The 21,766-nt window shown below is 43.0% G+C and overlaps 1 protein-coding gene across 2 annotated transcripts in view; it reads left to right on the top strand.

Moving 5' to 3' along the window:
- FGGY (FGGY carbohydrate kinase domain containing) overlaps window positions 1-21,766 on the top strand; it is a 2,730,916-nt gene that overhangs the window by 634,857 nt on the left and 2,074,293 nt on the right. For both annotated transcript variants that reach the window (XM_069642074.1, XM_069642075.1), the window contains exon 5: window positions 3,246-3,334. In XM_069642074.1, the coding sequence (XP_069498175.1) occupies window positions 3,246-3,334 (89 nt within the window). The remainder of the gene's footprint in view (window positions 1-3,245; window positions 3,335-21,766) is intronic.

Raw genomic sequence — 21,766 nt, 5'->3', positions numbered from 1 at the left:
ATAAACAGGTGCCATAGTGGCACCCATGGATGTTCCTGAGGTTTAGAGATAGTATTTATCTTTATATTGGAAATACGAGTTTTCTGAGATCAATTGGAGGATGTGAATACATTCTTTGGAAGCTCCAATGTGTCCCTCCTTTACCAAAAAACATTTAACTGATTTGATTCCTAGATCATGCAGAATCAATGCATGATATGGTCTGGTGAGTATGTCACTTCCTTTAAAAGCCGTAAAAGGTGGGTGTGTCACAAATGTATGTGCTGGTCTTTTGAACTAAGGGTTGCAAAAAGATATCAATATTGTTCCTGCTGAAGTCTACTGTTTGTCATTGCCACAATGAGCATCCCTACAGGTTCTGTAGGATGTTTATGGATCTTTGGTAATGTATAGAAATATGAAATGCAGGTGTATTAAGTGTGCAAATTATTTTGTGTTCTATGGTTGATCCAACCTTGTACTTCTACCATGTTAAGAATCTCAGCCAAATTGGTGATTATTGACCATGTGGGACCATTTTCTAATCTGCATACACTGTGTCATCACTCTACTGCATTTCGCATTCCCTGTCATAGTCAATGGTATGGTGTTCATAAGAACTAACACCCCTCCTTTGTCAGCCGGGCAAATGGTAAACATTGTGTCACTATATAAACTCCTCACAAAGGACAACTCATGTGGTTTTAGATTATAGAATTTAGGACGTTTATAGGAAATCCTCCCCAGAGTGCTCGAGAGTCAGTGGACCACGCTGCCATCTATTCTCCTCCCTACTGCCCACCCCTTCCTACTCTCACTTCCCTTGACCACTCAATCCTAGCAAGTACAGTTTAACTCTTGTTTCATTCCCCACTTCCTTGCCACATGCCCTCATAATAGAAATAGAAAAATAACTTCTGTCCTTTCCCTGCTTGATTCGCTGGGCATTTTATACTGTAGGTTTTTTTTAAGACATTGGGCCTCATTATGTGTAAATGTGCCAGAATACCACCCAACTGAATTACCATTACCACCACTTGATCTGGCGGAATTACCGCCGGATTACAAATAGCGGTGGCAGTGTAAATCCCCATTTCTTATGAGTTCATAGGACTCTATGGAGCTTTTTGCCAGAATTACCGTAGCAGTAGTTCTGGCACGATAATTCTGCACATTTTTTCCGTTACTTTTGCCGATTTTCCAGCTGAGAGTTGGATGATTTACCTCCAGCAGAATGCTGGAGGTAAAACCTCCATTCCAGGGCCAGATTCATAGTATGGCAGAGTGGGAATATTAGCTGTAATTCCTTTACCGCTAATTTTCTCCTGCTTCACCATAATTGTAATGAGGCCCATTGTGTACGCACTGTGCCAGATTTTCTTTGCTATAGGTTAATAGATGTAAGCTATTATTAATATGGCATGCATCATTTGGTCAATGCTTAAAGTGTTCATTTGTATAAGCAAAAACAATTATATATGTGGCTTATTATGGAAGCATCAAGATAAAATATTTTAGCAAATTATACCTGCAGAGTTAGTTTTCCACACTAAACAACATTTTTTAATTTTTTTACAGGCAGATTTTAGTAACACACCAAGTTTAAGGCTAAGATTATGTTCAGATACATGAATGATCCAGGTGGTTTGGTGGACTTGCTTGAGAGGTTACATTTTGTGTATAGGTGCAAATGACATATCATAACGGTGGCATGTGTGAGGAGTGGAGTTACAAGGACATTGCACCACATTTTTTAAGGTGGATCGCAGGGTGAGGCAGAGCTGTGTATTGGCCCCTCTGCTCTTTTGTCTATACATAAATGGTGTATTTGACCATTTACTCACATCTACGCTGGACATACCTAAGCTGGGTAATAGAGGTCTGCCTTTACTTGCTAATGCAGATGATAAAGTTTTAATAGCCCGTATCCTTTGAGCCCTACAGCATGTTGTTGATAATAATTCTTGATTTATGGATTAATTGGATCTGCTGCGGGGGAGCGTCCTCCCAAATATCCGGCATTATTTAGCAAGGGGCAGCTAATCCCCAGAGTGGATGATTTTGATTATCTGAGGGTTAGATTCTCATCCAATTTCAGGGCTGCAGCAGATGTCGATAAGCAGACCACAAGATTTAAAGAGGCTATTTGAAGTGTTGATAGACCATTGAACATATGCTCAAAGTTTATAATGGTAAAGCCACCTCTGTTGCTAGGTATTGTATGGAGTTGTGGGGATATGGCACAATTGAATGTATTCAGGTGGTGGAGAACACCTTTTTTAAGAGAATATTGTGGTTCCTAGTTCAGCCCCTAATTTTGCAATGCACCAGGAATTCCGGTGCAGGTTTCTTAGTGATCTTATTGCATCCCAGCGTGTAAGTAACTGACTTAGAGTTTTGAGGAATATTAAAGCCATTTTGGCTCATGAGCTAATTAAATATCTGGTGCCCAAGGACCCCCATTTGAAGATCCCTTGGCTCAGGCATGTAAAAGCCTTGGTGGAAGTGGATGTGATTCAATGTTTTGACACAGTACATCTTATATCTTCTAATGTTGTGAAAAACGTGAAAGTCAGTGTACTTCCGTCAATTAGAGAGAAGAGGGAGTCATTGGCGATCATGAGGTCTCCAGAAGTATCTGTGTTGGACTCAGAACCCTTCTCAGTGTATTTATATTACAAGGGCGTGTTGAAATCTTCATCACTTGAGAGCAGTGGTGGCAGCCTGATCCAAAGGGAACGAGGACCAATCATGTGTATTTTGTGCTGCGGCTAAAGAAGATTTAGCACATTTTGTATTGTTTTGTCCGGCATTCCCATCCATTAGAGAGTAAACATTAAAGCAAGTTCTACAGAATCCAGGATTCATTATTATGAGCCTCCTTTGCATTATTTGTTGTGGGCAGATTCATTTCTGGTCGGGTGGGCTCTTTTGCCCTTTTTTACAGTATGTATTGTCTCTGAGTAAATTTCAATTAAGATTTGTTTGAACCTGAGTATCTTTGCAATGTTTTTGAGGTGTTAATGTTGTTGCCATTTTTATTACTTTAATTATTGATTGACTGTAAAATATTGTTGTTGTTTTTATGGTATATTTTGTATTGCCAAAATCAACTTTTTTTTAACACTGACTTTGAGATTATGGGACCTTAAGGAAGTCGGTGCTTCTGCCCATACAGTAGTCCCTCGTGAAACAGCACTTGCAGTACATAACATAATGGGCTCCTAAATAGCACACAATACTAATACTTAAATTTGTTTTGCTAGAATTTAGAGAACTCTTGCTGGGAAAATGCTGGGCACTTCTTTGATCTTCCCGACTTCTTGTCCTGGAAAGCAACAGGTGTCCCATCCAGGTAATTATTTATTTATTTCATTTAATCTCAAGTTCACATGTTGCTTCTGTACTGGGCAGTGTTTTGTACTTTGACTTTGAGCTGCATTTTCGGTCTCGGTTGAGGAGAGATCCTCCTATCCCCATTTATCCCATTCCCTTGTGTAAATGATCTCAGATGCGTTCTGGTATTGAATGGCTAAAACTTTCCTGTTGCTCCATCATATTAAAAGGAACTAACATTTTGTATGGCTACTTTGGTGAAGGTTGGTAGTGGGAGACAAAGTACCTAGAAGCCAAACGGTGTTCTCAGTGCATTTTCTGATAGGCCTCAATTGAGGTTTTTGAACAATCCTTAACAAAATATGGTCAAATTAATGATTCAAATATTGACCAGTTTTTGCTACTTGTGAGGAAAGCAGATATCACCCAATAGTCAAATCCTGAACATGTTTTCACCTACGCTTAAAAGAAAACTATACAATGTGTGTCACTAGTTTACCATGTTTAGGAATCGGTCTGATCACAGATCATGCCTCAGAAGTAACTGCTGTATTTCTTGCTTTCTCAAAAATCTCTTTAAAAGGGTTGTTTATGTCGAACTACAGAAGCCTTTGGCTCTCTTCCAGATGTATTGCAACAGTATATAGGGGACCCTTGTTGTCAATCAGCTGCTGTGTGATGCATAAAGCCCACTTCATGTGATGAATGCTCTGTTATAGTGTTGACCATTTTGTAGAAACTAGTGTGTAAGTGGGAGGCGAAGGGGGTAGTATTTTTCAAATGTTGCTTTTGTTTTGTTTCCATGCTGCTTGATTGATTTGTTTCCAATTAAAGATTATAAAAATCGGGCCCACGATCCATACCCGTTAATTGCCTTTCATTATATCATTGCATCTTAACTAAACCAGTATGTACTTGAATAAAGCAGTATTTTCTTAGTTGCCATTTGGAATGGTAAGACATACCTAATAATGTTTTAATTAATTGTGCCTCTCGGACCCGTGATAATGTTGCTAGTCAGCAGTGATTGCCATGAGTGAGCTATTAGATGTAATATGACAATGCATTATGGTGCATTAATCACTGCATTATATTATAGGATAGAATGTACGCTTCCAGATTCTTTTTGCAAGAAGACAGTTGTGAGGGAGCCATGGTATCACAAGTAGACCCTGACACAGAGCTGCAAACCTTTATTGATGGTTTCAAAGGGGTTGGAAAACTGCTATATTACCCTATAACTAGGATGGGAGTATTCTCGACCATAAAACAAAAGGAAAATACAGTCCTAGTCAGTCTTTAGTCAAAATAAAATGGCCTATACTAATAAACAAATGCCTGCCCTCTTTCTAAAACATGAAATGTGTAAAGGGAATGTGTAATGCAAAAAGGAAAATCAGTGTTCAAAAGAAATGTCAGTCTGGCTTAGCAAACTCCCTTTCCCACATTGTGTAGCACGGGGTAAGGTGGCACACTTGGACCTTGCAACACACTCGGGCTTCAGACACAAGGATGCAGTTTGTTTCGTGGACCAGGGTCCACTTGGCCTTCCACTGCAATACAGTTCCACAAAAGTTTGTTTCCTTCTGGTTATCACAATTCAGTACAGGTTCCCCTCTGCCGGGATCAAACCTTTCAATCATAATTTGTGGGGTTTTCTTCTCCAAGCTTCTATCACACCTTCACAGGCTTCCCTTCATCAGCCTGAAGCCTCCTTTCACTTTCCATCCACTGTCAAAGACTTTAGAAACTGCAAGGTTTGTCCTCTTACCTCGAGGTGACCACTTCGACCTTAGACGTCATTTTTTCTCTCCTACACCATGGCCTCTTTGTATATGTAGTTTTGAGCCCAGTACTTATCTCAAATTTCTAAGATATCTCTCACATGCAGGTTTCCCTCTGCGGGGATCAAACCTAACAGATCTTGCATCTCAGTTTCTTTCTCTTCCCGCTGCTTCTACGGCATCAGACATTTCACAGAGACTTTTGCTGAACCACACTGTTACTTTGTATACAGTTCTTTACAATGCTTTGATTTCTCTCGCATCTTATCGGCACACGTGCAACCTTGTTTTGTCGGATACTGATGCCGTCAATTTATATTTAGCACAGTCCAGACTCTCATTGCTTTCATCAACTCAACAGCTGTGTTTATTTATTTTTGTCTTTTGTGGCTTCCATCCTGAAGTCAAGACTGATACCACAACTGCTGCTGCACCTCCCCAACGCTACCGTTCACCCGGAAGGGTGGCTGGTATCATTGAAACACAAAAGAAGCTTTTCTCTCTCGAGTTGGGCTTCCTTGCGCAACCTTCAAGACCCTTCGGCGGTAACAATCTCTCGCCGGGGTGTCCAAGGTTTCTCTGTACCTCGGTTCCATCCTTCAGCCTGTCGCTCTGCTCCGCTTGGTTTGCCGTCGTCCTGGAATAAATGCTCCTTCTCGTGCACCACCTTGCTCAGAGTGGGTCTCAGTGTTTCACCTTTTAACCATGTGGGGAGAGCTAATAGGTACCAAGAGTATGCAATTAAGATCAAGTGCCTGACCCTGTCTAATCTTATTTGTGGGACATGTCCAATGTATTACATGTAGGGTACTCCTTTTAGCCTCAGCCCCACTCTTCTTTGGCTCAGTGTTTATGTAGGAATGGGGGATCTGGGAAGTTGGAATATCCTGGGGCTGGGGTGTTTGGAAAGGGGGGATACCATGTCTCCCCATCGGGGGTTCCCCCACTCCCCGAGGACCCCTCATCCATTTGATCCTCCTGCACTTGTCCTCCCCCAGGGTCTGGATCCAAAGGTGATGGAGGTGCCCTGGCCACCTGAGTAAGGGATCCCCGAAGTCTAGGCAGTGAAACACTCTGTGGTTTTTCCACAAAATGTAACATAGTGGTGCACAACATATAGCCTTCATGTCAGATGCAGCTGTCAAGACATGATTTTTTTCCCTCAGAGTCTATGGTATTTTGCAAAGAAGCGAGGCCTTTTTCATGGATTTTTCTTCTCTTTTAGGGGGCAGACAAATCAACATGAGAACTGAAACAGGTTGAAACATTTTCATTGGCCAAGTGTTAATTTTCATCCATAACCAAAAAAGTGATGGGTGGAAGTTTTTGAATAAATCTGAACCACTGGCACTGCTCTGGGCACCGTTCACACCACTGTTTTATTAGGCCATCTGCACCATTACAAAAGGGGTCCATCCATTTGCTAATCAGTCAGGTACTGCCCCAATGGGAGAAGCCCAGCCCAACCTGTGAGGCCTGATCCCTTCTGCATGGAAACACAATCAACCCCAGACATGTTTCGGCCTGCTTGGGTATCATCAGACCAGAACCTGTCTGGGGTTGCTTATGGTCTCGTGCACAAGGGATCTGACCTAGCAGTTCATGCTGGGCTCCACCCTTTTGGGGGGTTGGGGAGGAGCATCAAGCATGATTTCCATATGGTCTGTCCCCTATCTGTAATTGTTCAGCAGGTGAAGAAGGATGGTCTGGAGGGTTGCCCAGAGCAATTGCCAGAGGATTAAGATTGGTTGTAAACCTTCCAGCCATCACATCTTTGTTTTGCTTTATCACCCTGAGTGGAACATGTATGTCCAGACGTGGGCCCCACGCCTGCTGGGCCTAAAGCCCCAAGCTACACCTCACTGATAATGCCCAATGAGGCTGAAACATGTCTGGGGATGCTTGTGGTCTCTTGCAGAAGGGATGTGACCTAGCAGTTCAGGCTAAACTGACCCTTTTGGGAGTGGGGTGGGAGACAAGCATGTTTGCATGTGGTCTTTCCCCTTGCAATGGCTTGGTAGGCGAAGAACAGTGATCTCGAGGGTTTCCCATAGCAATTGCCAGAGGTTTAATATTAATTGTGAATCTTCCAGCTATCACCTCTTTGTTTTGTATTTTCATCCATGGCAAAGAACCCTAAATATACAAAACAATTCCTATGAACTAGGCAGTTCACTATTTCTTTCTTCCATAAACAAGCAATTAAAGTGCATGTATGTGGCTTAAAGAGTCACCAAACCATTACATGCATATAACGATCATTAACATGAATTAGAAATACATTGTGATGTAGTTATGAAAATGCATAGCACAATATGTATATGGGACACGATAGTAGTTAAAGTAAAATTGCTGTGTTACACAATCTTGATTCATAAAGCTTCCCAACATTATAAACAATCACTTGTTGTAAACGTTGAATTAGGCAAAAGAATAGTACTACTAGGATTTCATAATAGATTATAATCAAAAAAAGTGGAAATCGGTATTGCATGTAAAGCATACTATGCCATAGGTTACAATGAAGTAGTGCCATGTGGATTTGGGAGAATCATATATGTGAAGCTCTTTTTCCATGTGGAGGAAAGGGTAAGCAATCAGTACCTGGTGATCCCTGGAAAACACCAGAGACTTGTATTCCTTGAGAAGGAAAGGAAAGAAATCAGTAGTGGGAAATGGACACTCATGGCATGGAATCCTGGCGATCTTTGGCCAGGATCATACTGTGAGCATCTGTGCTCCATGGGGAGGAAATAATAACAATAAACAGCGGGAGATGGGAGGATTTATAAAGTACAGCAAGTGGCCATGTTTAAGCAGCATATTGTGTGGTCTTGTCGTACATGGGGGGAGGGAGAGAGGGGTCAACACACAGCTCTTGTGTTGCAACCAAGAGCAGTAATGGAAGCAATCAGCAGTGGAAAATGAATCTATTATTGCAGAGCAGCCTTTTTATCTTGATCAAACATTACATTTTGAGCTCTTATGCTCTATTATGAAGCATGACATACAACTCTGCAAATGAGTCAATCTTCCTTTCTTTTATATTTCAGAGCATGGAATGACGAGACACCTTGGTTTCTCTTTGTGTATATCTAGTGCTGCCAAAGGGACGGACTTCTGGTATTTGGCACAATGTTTTGTGCAGTCTGATCCTGTGGATAACGCTTTTGAAAATTGTGTTAAAAAAATGTTAGCCTGGTGAAAGGTCGATGTGTAGCGAAGTCTGCCACCATGGGCACTTGGTTCTAAGGGAGCCTGGTATTGTGGTGCAGGTTGTGAAGCCTAGCATTTTGGCAATGTATTGTAAATCGGTGGTTAGTGTTGCAAAAGCCTGAAAATGCGGGATCTTTATTGATCCTATCGGTGAAGGTGAAATGGTCAGCCTTTGAGCCTGTGCCAGGGTCTGGAGGTAGAGGCGTAGACAGGGCAGGGCCTGAGCGGGCAAGGCCTAGGCAACATCTATAAATGCCCACTTAGCACTGCTGAGTGGGTATTTACAGATGTTAATGTCACTGCAGTGGGTCCAATTACATCTGCTTCAGGCCCCACTTTTTAGACAATTCTGGCTACGCCTCTGTCTGGAGGCTGCCCAAGAAAGTGTTGGTCCCCTTAGTGTCATTGTCCTTGTGCAACTGAGACTCCAATTGGGGAAACTGCGTGCATTCCTGTTTTCCTGGTGTGTAAGACTGGGTGGCTGGTTGAACTGAGTTTGGAGTTGTCTGCCTTAATGAGGGCTTCTCTCGTGACACCTGCAACATCTGGTGCATGGAGGCTAATATTTTTCTGTACCTCTACATTGTCTATTCAGTTCTTTCAGCTCATGTACTTCGCGTGAGTAGTAGAGTACAGGAAGCTATCTAAGGAGAGATGTTGATTGTCCATCTGGTACCTCCCCAACCTCACAGACCGTTACCAAAACGCCATCCTGCAAACTGGGCCTGGTTCTCCTACCACCCCCGTGGCCGCGAGAGCTTTATTGCCAATGTAGACTTGCTGTAATGCTTTTTTTTTTATTGCTTCCGAATAGATATTTGTTTTGCTGTGCGCAGCTTTCTTGCAAAGCCTACAAATATAAGAACAAAATGTATAACGGCTAATGAGAGAATTTAAAAATACTAATGAGAATTCAAAGACCAATTTAGTGTGTTTAGTTTGCTTGTTTGTGCTCATACTATTGAGTGTTCTTATGTTTTATTGTGGATCTTTTTTTGAAAATACTTAGGGCCTGATTCATGGAATGTGTTCCTATCGGTGTGCGCCATTATAAAACACTTCCATGAATCAGGGCCAAAATGTGGGTCACTTTGAGACCTACGGCTGGCATTGTATGCCCTTACTGTTCTTCCTTTGGTAGTTGCTCAGATTCTACTGTTGGTATTAGTTGATATTGTGTTCTATGCTATACCTTAAACTATTTATGTGAAGTCCACCTGGGGTAAAAGTTGTTATATTCAGCGCATTTATTGTATATTTTAAAGAATTTGTGTTCCGTATAATTGGCATGTAACAATTTAGTTATTTCGTCGAATTGAATATGTTGTAATTATGGCTAGGTGGATATGGCTATAGAATGAATTATTATGAATAAAGCTTTGCAGGGTTGGGGGGCAGGCACAATACTCATTCAGGGGCTTGCACACGGTTATCGGCACTCACTCTTCCATTGCTCTCTTTTCAGCCAGTACCTCAAAATGGCCCACAGCACCCCAAGTTGTACCTCGAACCCTTCTGGTTTCTGCAAAGGTACAAAAGTTAGTTTTGCAGATTGCATAACAGGAGGTTCTAGGTTCGTGACAATACCGTGTATGTAGACCATAGGCATCACATATTTTTCTGCAATTTGCATAAGGTACTGATTTAATTAAGATTCATAGAGACCCATCTCTGCCCATCCACTCAACTCTCCCCTCCCAAAGCTTTGTTCTCTATACTGAGTGAAGATGTAACGTGATTTAGAGAAAGAAAGCAGCCGTGTCGAAGTCAAATACATGCGTATGTTAAGGAGACCTAGCGGGTCGGAGAAATCATAACATAAATAAGGCTTCAGAGCAAATGGGAGGCTCAGGAATCATTAAGAAGTTCGAAATGATGGGATTTCTCTTCAAGGGTAAATCTACAGTAAAAAGCATTGCACGGCCAATCCGTCTGGCTTTGCAAAAGCATGTTTATGCTGCTTTCACCAGCAGCACCACAACTGTGTTCTTGATAGTGGTGAACTGGAGGCTTCCAGCCTTTTAAGATGCGTAGCGGTACCCTGGAGATAGATGAGGATGCAGATTTTATTCATACATCAATAATCAAGATGACACAAATAGTTAGGCAAAGTTCGTCTGTTTTAATGTCAAGTATCTTAAAACAGGAAGTACAACGAACATCAGCAATCGCTCTATTCTCTGACTCTACTTCATAAAAAAGTTGGGCTTTTGTACCCAAAAGTGGTTATCACTGAAGTGCTGACCTGCGTCATTACCAACGTCATCCTACGTGGCAAACTACTAAAACCTATCAGGAAGTGAGATTAGTTCTAAGTGAATAAATAAGCATAGCTTCTATATCTGTATGGAGTAACGGAAAGAGGTAATTGGACATTTAACATCAGGTGGGGGAACTAAGCCCTCCCTTCAAAAGGGCTACTATGAACGTCACTGAATGTACGACATTCCATTGGCTACACATACTATAGTACCCCCAACTATGTGGTCCCCTGCAATTGGTTGGCTCTAACCCCCGTCATTAGTTTTCCTACCTACGTTAGCAGCACGCAGACTGAACAACCAGGTGCGGATAAGCTCATCTTGATACCAGCTTCCCACCAATTAAAATATCATCTATCATCACCTCAATGGTCCAGTGTCAATTAGTGCTTTCAAGTTGGCTTTGAGTTTGTACTGTTCTCTGAGAATTTTTAAGGAGCATGGGCACTACCCGGCTTCCGTGCATAGGTGTGAGCATCTCGCTCGTCCAACTTTCTTCCATCACGTGACTGGACACCACGAAATTGAGCCTTTTCGTGTATTTGATTTTATTCTCAATAGTCCTCTGACGTCTTTTGTTTTTGCTTGATCTCTCTGAACAGGAACCTCTGTTCTTTCACGTTAATTGTATCCAATGTCAGCCAATTCCAGTTTGATAAGACCTTGGCTTTCTTGGCTCAGTGAACTCCTTAGCTGCACTTTTATTTTGTTTAATTCAATGGCTTTTCTCAACTGCGACACTAGAATGAGGCCTTCTCGCTGTTAGGGAGAATTCTCTGTTAAAGCTAATTTTCCAAACCTAGTGAGTCCCCCAGCAGCTTTGCTGGATTTTTGGGGTTTATTTTTTTCTCCTGCTAAGAGTGAGACTCTTTTTCTCCCACTCTTAGGCATGATTTGAAAATGTCCTTTGACTATGTAATGTGTTTTATGGGCTATGGGGTCTTTTACTCCATAGGGCTTCATGTGTTTTTGGTATGTGTGTTACACAGCACCCTCAGTGCAGTAACACAGGGGTGTCATAGTGACCCCCAAACATAGACTCCATACCATGGGACTGACTACTGTCTCCCAGGGCATGTAAAGTCACCATTGGCTTTACTAGTCTCAAATTGTTAACAGAACCAGTACCAACCATCATATTGTGGAAGTACAGGTAGGGTTAACTTGATTGCCCCCGGGTCTGTTTTCCAAGGGGGCACTGTCCAGTCCCCCCTTGTCGAGTTTCTGGCTGGTGGCAGTGGATACCATGCGAAATATTCCACCGGAATATTTCCTATGGGATTTTCCCATTCATTTTAAACGCACCACTTTTTGGTGCAATGTTAAAGATACCGCCGCGTTATTTATTTAATATTTATTCCCGGTTGGGTCTTTTTGGCAGGAATCGGTTTTAAAATGGCGTTTGTGTTCGCCTCTGAAACTCTAACCCAAGTCGAGCAATTTGTTCCACTTTTTGCCGGGCTTCCCCACAGAAGCCCTACAAATGGTGCCACTCTATCTGGGGTGAACAGGATGTGTGGGAGGCAGCCAATCACACACAAGTCGCACTTGTGTGTGATTGGCCCAGTGGTGAGCCGCCCGGCTCACCACTTAGCATGTTTGAGTGACAGCTAGGCTGATGAATGGGGGTTTTGCTGCATGAAAGCAGGGCTTTGGGGACTGGAACTTCAGAAGTCGCCACAGGACCTAAAGAATCCGAGGAGGGGAGAAGCTGAGCCATCTACAATGACGACACCACTGGTGGAGCCCTGCTGTACGAACTCATCATTTCCCCGACGACAGAGGAGATCTTCTTCCAGGAGAGTCTTCTTCCCTTTGAGCTGGTGGGACCAACCAGTTCACCTTTTTCGCCTTCCTGGATCGTCTCGTGGTCGAATCGCCTGTGCCAAGCACCCCGGTGGGCGGATAGCCACGCTTCACCACTATCGCGAATAAAAGGGTCGTACCTTTTCATCGGGAAACTCTGCAGCTGGTTTCTTCGCTGGCAGTGCAACGATCTCCAGCTTTCCTCCACGTCGAGATCATCTCTTCCCCTGGACGAAGCCCCGACTTGCACCCGCTGCCAGGAACAACTGTTCCCGCTGGAGCTTTCTCACCATTTCAGGTACTGTGTCCCGCCTGGTCTCCCTTGCAACCGATTGTACAAGGTGTCCCGTAAACCCTTGACTCTCTATCCTGGCTTGAACTCGGACCTGCTAACTTTACCTTTCTGAACTGATCCAACCTCTTTTGACTTTTCTGCAAAGACTTTGAGTGCATTTCCACTGTGTGATCTTGGGCACATTCCGCCTTGCTCTCTCCAAGAGTGGGCCTGGCCTATGAACTTTTTGCTCTACTGTAGACCCTGCCTTTCATGACTTGCTGTGGTTTCTTAAAAGTGTTGGTACTGTGTTATTTTCCTATTCTGCCTTTTCTCTCCCTTTTTAAACAAATTATTGGAGTGCCATCTGCGGTTACACGCTCACCTCTGTTTTGCTAAATTGTTATTGTTATTGTGCTTATACCGCGCCAAAGCCCATAGGCATCCAGGCGCCGAGAAAACAGAGTACAGTGAGCAAAAAGACTACCGCAGGGGTTTACTCTAATTAAAAAGATGTGTTTTTAATTGTTTTTGGAAGGCAAGAAGATCTGTTGTCTTGCGCAGGGATGCAGGCAATGCATTCCAGGCCTTAGCTCCCTGGGTGTGAAAGGCCCTATCAGAGCCTCGAGAGCGTTTCACCCGGTGCTGTACCAAAAGATAGCCTTCAGCCGACCTGAGGTTTCTTTTAGGCTGGTAAATGCTAATGACATCCTTAAGGTAAGCAGGAGCACTACCAAAGATGCATTTATGGCATATAGTTATCAATTTAAATTGAATTCTGCTTTCGACAGGAAGCCAATGCAATTTTTTTGTAGCTGCAGTAGTGGGTTCTGAGCGCTTCATATGAAAAATGATGCAAATAGCTTTGTTTTGTATTTTTTGTAACTCCTGGATTTCTGCTTTACCTGCACCGCCTAGAAGTGCGTTGCAGTAATCTACACATGGTAAGATGACAGCTCTCACGAGTTTAATACGGTTTTCAACCGAGACTAGTGGTGCAACTTGTCTGAGAACTTTAAGATGATAATTAGTGCTAGTGGTAATGGCTGCAACATGTGCTTCACAGTCTAAACTGTTTTCCATGAATGTGCCCAAGGTTTTTACTTTCTGCACAGTGTTAATGAAAGTACCATCTATCCTAAAACCAGTATACTCCTGGCCCAACTTGATTTGTGCCTGACGTGAGCCAAAGATCATGAGCTCCGTCTTTGCGGCGTTCAGACACAGCCAGTTAGTGGACATCCACTGTTTTATCAGTTGATAAACCGCATTTACTGTAAGTTGATCCGTGTCATAATCGCCAGTAATGTTGAGGACCAACTGGAAGTCATCGGCATAGTTACAAAAAAAGGTCTGGAAAAGATCTAATTCGTAACAGAGAGGAAAAATGTAGATGTTAAATAACAGTGAGGAAAGACATGCCCCCTGGGGCACTCCACATGTTATGATTTGTGACCCAGAGGAACTGGGTTACAATAAGTAAATAATAAGTAAATAAGTGGTGTCTTAACCTAGACTTGTCGAATAATTAGCTAGGGAGGTGTATATACTTATAGTGACTGTGTTTGAACTTGCTTGACATTTTAGTGCCAGTGTATTTTTACAAGTGTGTTTTTAAATAAATAATTATGTACTTTTATACCAAAGCTCTGGTCAGTGTTTTGCTTGTGCTACTGTATTTTTAGCCCTATTGTGTATACTCTATATACTGTCTAACTCTTCTTGAGAGAAGTCTGACTGCTCAGCCACAGCTACCAGGTAAATCTGGGTGGTGCAGACTGCTACCAATTGGGTTTACTGCTTACTCCTGTAGTCTTAAACTTTTTGCAATGGTCCCTAAGGGAACTGCACAGGTTTCTGCCTAACACTCACCTTGTTCAGTACTGCTTTATACGTAGTGGAAAGATTCATCCTTTACTTGTCCATGTGTATCTTATTGAGGTAAATATGTATATGTTGGCGCTTGCTGTGGTCTAAACTTTTTAAAAGCATGTGGCTGGCTTCATGATTGCTTTGCTGCTTGCGTTTCATTGCACATGTGCATGTTTAAACTATCTAAGTATCTTCATCAGGTCTATGGCATAACTCTCTTCAACTTGATCCCAAAATGTCACTTATCCTTGGTTTTTCTTTGTTCTTTATAAATCGTCTGCCTCTCTGGTCAAGTTATCTTTCTATATGGGTGTCGATTCAACTTTGTATGACGTCCCCATTCATCTTTGTCATTTAGTTTCTTTGCTTCTTCAGGAATCTTGTTAAAATGACCATCATATTGTCTTGAATGTAAGTATGGTTTACTCAATGGGTACTTTACCTCCCATATTCTCATAGGTATTGGTATTCTTATGACTACCGCACAGAGCCCACGCTCTTCTCTTTGCTGCTCAGTATACGTCACATACTTTGGTTCATACGTTTCAGGTAAAGTGGGCGGGGCAGTTGGATTGGGGGTACTTGGCTCCTCCTCTACAGTGGTGCCTTCAAACCTGCAACTGTTTCTCTTTATTTCTTAAGGGCTTGCATGCCCTTTTTTAGTCTCACTGACTGGGACTCCTATTTTCCACTTTCTTTGCCTCATTTGAGCTACTCTGTGATCTCACTTGGCCTCTATGCCTGGCATCTCTGCTCCTCCTCCAGTGTCTCATCTCTGGATTTCTCCAATCTCATTTCTCCTAGCTTCACTCCTTTTTTTCTCCCATTCGATTTGAAGGACCGGCACACAGAGCTCTCAGTTTTCCACTTCCCATGTGTGAGTAGGACATCCAGTACCGTTTTTTCCATTTGAATTCTGGGAAATGTCGTTTTTTACTTAACCATTTTGCATTCAGGAAAACGACAAGTTCTAGAATTATAAGAACAACCAGGATTGCATGGCCTTCTGCTCCATGGCAAGGGGAAACCTGAGAACCCTGTGCACTTCTCAGTCTCGCCCCCATTTTGTGACTGCAGATTCCAGGGCTCAGCTCCCTTCTCTTACATGGTTCCATTCCATCATCTGCTCTTTTCTGGTTTCGACAGTGCCTCAGCCTGCATTTCATGACTCTGGAAACGATAGACTGTTTCGAGAGGGGTGAACCAATCTAAAGGTGAGCGCAGTTTTAAAGCTGAATCTTTATTCCATATGTGAACCGAGCCAGTACTGCATGCCGGTGCCATATTCTCTGCCCTTTTTAGGCATTGGGTTAATCTTATTCCATGGCCTGTACCGATTTAAGTACGTGTTTGTAATTACATTTTTGGGAGGCAAATCTGAATGCCATTTGAGAAACGGGACCATCTTGTGGTGGTAGCTGGACATGAGCTGTGCCTTTAATGAGGGAGCTGGGATTGGTGGTGCTTCCGCTCAGAGACCACATTCACATTTAGCTGGAAGGAGAGAGTGAAATTGAAAACAAATGTCTTGCTTCTGTCTTCGTTTGCACGGGTCTGGTGTCGTGCAACGCCACTGTAACTGACTTAGGCACACCTTGCCTCAGAGTGCACCGCTGATAACGAACCATTGAGGCACAGGCTTGTTTCCCTCAACCATCCCTGCACATGGCTGAGGCAGGAATGTGCGGATAGTACTGCAACCAGCTTTCAGGAGTATGATGTGAGTGTGTCTACATATGTTCCTTTTTTGTTGATACAATTCACCAGATCATGGGCGCAAGAATGTGCCAAAAGGTCATGGTGAAAGAGCCAAGAAGTGTGGTGACCTACATGAGATTTTATGGGACCCTGACTATCAGTAGCAGAGGCAGCTTCTGGTGCCAGGGTGGCAGGAGGGCTGATAATAGGGTGCCAGCGGGAGGCCGGGTGCACGGGGCACGAGCGGGGAGCCAGGAGGGCAACTGCACCCCCTCACCCTACGCCTTACTTCTGGCCCCACCATTGCTGAAGGTGTAGCCGCCCACCTTTGTTTTCTCCGGCTGTACCTGATATTAGTAAACAATTGGTGCAATGCAGCGTTTTAGCAATAGCCACAACATCTCCGGTGCATTGCAATGGAATATTGTGGCCGATGTTACCCAGAGACGTAAAGTAGGATTAAGGCTGCAGGTTGATCTCCATCAAAGTCTCTCAACAACTTTGACAAAGGAATGGTAATCGGCAAGGTTACCTATCCAGAAAGTCAGCTAAATGTGTTATCTGTTGAATTGTAGGCTTATTTTCCTCAGCCGTGTCTGCATATGGATGAAACGGTAGAATGATGCATGACAACTACTCAAGCAAGGTTTTGGTCACCAAGTTCACACAATTCCATATATAATCTTTAGTGTGTACCTCTCTCCATCCAGTTCCCAGCATTCCCCCTCCCCCCATCAGGACTGCAGTGCACGACTAACAATGCCAAACCTCTTCCCGCAGATGTCAGTGGCCCTGATCTTCTTCAGGTACCCAGTGGCCACATGACAATGTCACACGGGATCATCATCTTCCGTACCCACACTCCCCAGAAGGTGTTAGGCGGAGTCCCTTCAGGGAATGGGTTAAAGGACCTGAGTGGGAACAGACTAAAAAGTTTGATTGTTGGGGATGGTGCGGCAGTCCTGTTTCTTGATCAGGCTGGAGATCTCTGCAGTAGAAGAACCGTGATGGTGGAGGCAGCATAAAGTTGGTTCCCCAGACCGCCTTACAACTTGCAGAGATCAGAGGGTGTCAGGCAGAATCTCAGGTACTGTTGCTGAGCCCCAAAATAGCCACCTGGAAGTAGTTCTAGGAGCTCTGCATCACTCTGGGAGGACTGTCTCCACAGAGTCACCCGACAAGATACAGGCCAGGGAGGAACAAAATTATGCTCAGTCTGCAGGAGGGGTACTTGGAAGTCTACTGATGGACTGAATTACATAGGGTGAGATGCAGATGGTAACATGAAGTTCATTGGGATGCTGGAGGACGGACGCTGGAAGGCTGGAAGAGTGTTGTGGGAAAGAAGATCCAAGAAAGAAGACGGAGGGGGAGTGCAGGGTGTGGAGAAGAAACTGGAGAAGAGTTGAAAAGAAGAAATCCTTGAGGAAGGCTAGAGGAGGCTGACAGAAGGGAGAGGGGAGCCTGGTCCCAGGGTATTCCAAGAGATGTAGGAGAAGTGAGAAGATATAGTAAACAAGAGTCAAGTCAGCGGAAACCAAAATATTAATTCACTACAAGGACATCGTCCTACCGTTAAAGAAATAGAAACAGCACTGCTGGTCATAAGTCAGATCACCATACGTCAATCAACACATGATAAAAGATAACATGTTTATTAAATTTCTTATAAATTTATTTCAAAAAAGTTTAAAAAGCGATTAAATAGTCTACTATACTTGTGCAGTACACGAAATTGTATCGTACAATTAAAAAGATAAAGAAATAAAGTGCATACTGCGGTAAAGTGCTAGTGCCAATTGTGAACCTCGAGGTGATATCAACGGGAAATAAATCGATCCTAATAAATCCCGATGATATAAGGATGACTCAAGGGTATCCCTAGATGAGTGAAGGGGATCACTCGACCGGGGAAACCCACAGTGACCCAGAAATAATTGGAAAGTGTAAATAGCAAATGTCTATTAATAACACATTCCACACAATGCAAAGAGTCAAAATCGAATCGATTATAATAATCAGAAAACAAGAGGACAAATAGCTAGAAAAAACTCAATACCAGAGTAAAAACACATCTAAAACATATACACATAGTAATACAGGTTAGGGATGCTATGTGTCTGTGAGAAGTGAGAAGATGGCATTGGGTAGGGGGCGCCAGGGAGGGATGCCCCGCGGAGAACCAAACCCCAGAAGAATGGTAAGATGGGCTTATGTACTTATGTAGATGGCAATGGGTCCGATCTTTATGTTTGTTTGTTTGTTTGTTTATTTATTTGTATTGCGCGCCAGACCCAAGGGTAACCGGGCGCAGTGAACAGAATATACGAAGCTTACAATGTTGCATAGACATTACAGTGTTACAGAAAATCACAAAGTTGCATAGTAATATTTACAAAAGTGATAAAACCTAGAAGGTACATATATATATATTCACAATTTACAAAAGGGATAAATCTTTGACGGTACATATATACCTTTGGATGAATAACATAGCGCAAATTGAAGTCTAACAGACCTTACATGTAGTTGTTATTGAGGTGTTTGATAAGATTCGATCTAAAGTGAGGGAAAGGTTGATCTGATCTAAGGTTGTGTGGCAGGGCATTCCACCATTTAGCGGCTAGCACAGGGAAGCTTGTGCCGCCAATTTTGGCACGTTTAAATCTTGGCATTTCCAGACAATTGGCGTTAGGAGTTCTTGTACGTCTGCTGGAGATTTTTCTTTTTATTTTGTCCATCAGGTAAATAGGGGCAGCGTTATTGAGGGCTTTGTGCGTCAGGGAGAGCATTTTTAGGTGAATTTTGTTGTCGGTGGAGAGCCATTTGTATTGTTGTCTAGTGGAGGAGATATGTTCCCTTTTATTTATGCCTAAGGCAGCTCTGAGGGCGTTGTTTTGTAACATTTGAAGCCTTTTGGTGATAGTTTTGTTAGCGCCACTATAAAGGGCATTACAATAGTCGAGTCGTGATAGTATTAAGGCTCTTGCTAGGATCATGCAACTATTATTAGATAAGAAAGGTTTACCTGCTCTTATTAATTTGCAGGTATAGGCTGTCGTGGAGTCTAAGGAGTTAACTTGTTTGGCAAAAGACATGGTGGAGTCGAAATAGACACCTAATGTTTTGACTTCACTCGAAACCTTGATACTATTACCATCTATATTAAACGTGGTGTAGTCCTCGTCTAGTTTGTTGCTATTGGCCTGCGTGCCCAGAATGATCAGCTCAGTCTTATCATTCAGACAGAGGCCATGTGATGCCATCCATGCCCGAATAATGAGGTACACCCTATTCACCAACTCCCCGTCCTCCCTATGATCCCCAGAAAGCAGGAGGAGAATCTCTGTATCATCTGCATAGTTAGTGTAGGTGATACCTAGAAGGTCCAGATCGTCGAACAGGGGTTTGGTGAATATGTTGTACAGGGTTGGTGAAACACAGGAGCCTTGAGGGACGCTGCACGTGATTGGAAGGGGGTCGGCTGCTGCTGTGGGAGAGAAGACTCTCATTGTTCTCTCACTCAGAAAGGATTTGATCCATTTGGTGGCATGCGTGGAGAAGTGTGCAGCAGTGTCCAAGTGTTTGCAGAGGACTCTGTGATCTACCAGATCGAAATCAGCTGAGAGATCAAGTAAGAGGAGGAGTGCCGTTTTATCTTTAAATCAATAAGTGCAGTTTCAGTGCCATGGAGTGGACGGAAGCCAGATTGTCTGGCTCCGAGTAGATTATTTGATTCAAGGTGTCTTTGAATTTGTGTATAGGCAACCTTGTCTAGTATCTTCACTAAGAAAGGTATGGTAGTGATGGGCCGATAATTGGTGAGGATGAGAGGTCAAGGGTCTGCTTCTTGAGAAGTGGGAGCACCCATGATTGTTTTAGGTACGCCGGGATATTACCTGTGGCGAAGGAGGAGTTAATCAATTTTGAAATGAATGGTGAAAGGTCTCTGGCAGCGTCTTTTATTAATTGAGCAGGGCAGATGTCACCTTTGCAGTTCGATGGTTTGAGGGAAAGGATGATTTTCTCTACCTCTAAGATGGTGGTTTTGGTGAAGGAGAATTTCTTGGTTGGGTCGTTGATGGTTTTATTGAGTGGCGGTTTGTTTGTGAGGTTTAGGGAATCTTTCTTTAGTTGGATTTTGTTTTGCAGTGTGTTGATTTTATTTGCTAGGGCTGTTTGGATATCTGTCCACCAGGTCTGGTCTTTAATGCAGGTATCTGGTGTGGCGATGGGAGATTCAAGTTCTTTCAAGATGGAGACAAGTTCCTTCATGCTTGAGTTGGCATTGGCAATGCGAGCATTGTAGTAATTACGTTTTGCTAGACATATTTCATTTTTATAATGCCGAGAGATGTTAGTTAAGTTAGCTTTTTTTTCTTCGGTTGGACCTAGTTTCCAGTCTGATTCGCATTTTCTTTTGTTTAGGCGCAAGGCCTTAAGTTCTGGCGTGAACCACTTATTTAAATGTGCCTTGGGTTTGCTTGTTCGCATTTTGAGAGGGGCAACTTTGTCCAAAGTGGTGTGCATGATATTGTTGAATTTGTTGACCAATGCACTCGGGTTGAGGTTGTCTGGCAGTGCATTTAAGGTAGGAAGGATCAATGGAATGATATTGTCTGCTGTAATCTTTTTATTTCTTGTAGGGCAAGGTGGAACTGCCTGTGGGTCAAGACTGGGTAGTTTGTAAATTAAAGGACTCCAAGGAATGGTCTGTCCAGGAGAGGGGCGTAATAGAGGATACTGTAGCTGAGCAGTTGGAGTCAGCGATCGAGTCAAGTATTCTGCCCTTTGTATGTGTAGGGGTTCTAACTTTTTGGGTAAATCCTAGGGTGTGAAGGGTATTGGCAATAGTGGATGCATGGGCATCTGTTTGGTCATTGAAGCCAAGGTTAAAGTCCCCTAATGTAAGCAATTGGGAGGTAGGTTTGGTGTTGTTGGACAGAAGGCTGTGTAGGTCTTCCTCGAAGGTTCCAAGTGGACCCGTGGTCTGTAGATTAGGTGAATTGAAAGAGTTTGGGTGTTATTTATGGGAATGTTGGCAGTGAGAGTTTCGCAGGATTGCATAGTTGTAGTAGGGACTAGGCATAGTGATAAGTTTATTTTGGATATGATGGCGAATGTTAGTTGCTGGAACAGGATTTGGTGCAATGGGCGGATAAAGAAGGAAAGCAGCTGGGGGAATATCACTGTGGACACTGTGGGGTTAAGTAGTAACATTGATGTCCAGAAGAACTGAGGAGCCCAGTGCAGGGAATAGAATGGGGAGAAGCGGAACAGAACTAAAGAGAATACAGATGAAAAGGCAAAAGCAGAGTTAAAGCTAAGAAGGGGAGTTTTGAAAGGGAAAGGTGGTAGCCGTAATAGGAGAGTGTTTCTATTAGAGTAGGTGATGAGTAGAAGGGGGTATAAAGGTGATAAAAGGAGGTATTGTAAGGCGTGTAAACAGGAACAGAGAGTGAAACTAGCCAACAGACAGCTCAAGATAGATTATTATAGTTGATGATGTCAATGTTATTGTTTTTAGTTTTATTTAACTA

Source organism: Ambystoma mexicanum, chromosome 1q (genome assembly GCF_040938575.1).
Source record: "Ambystoma mexicanum isolate Mex_15411 chromosome 1q, UKY_AmexF1_1, whole genome shotgun sequence".
Lineage (NCBI taxonomy): Eukaryota > Metazoa > Chordata > Amphibia > Caudata > Ambystomatidae > Ambystoma > Ambystoma mexicanum.
This window is presented reverse-complemented; position numbering and strand designations above follow the sequence as displayed.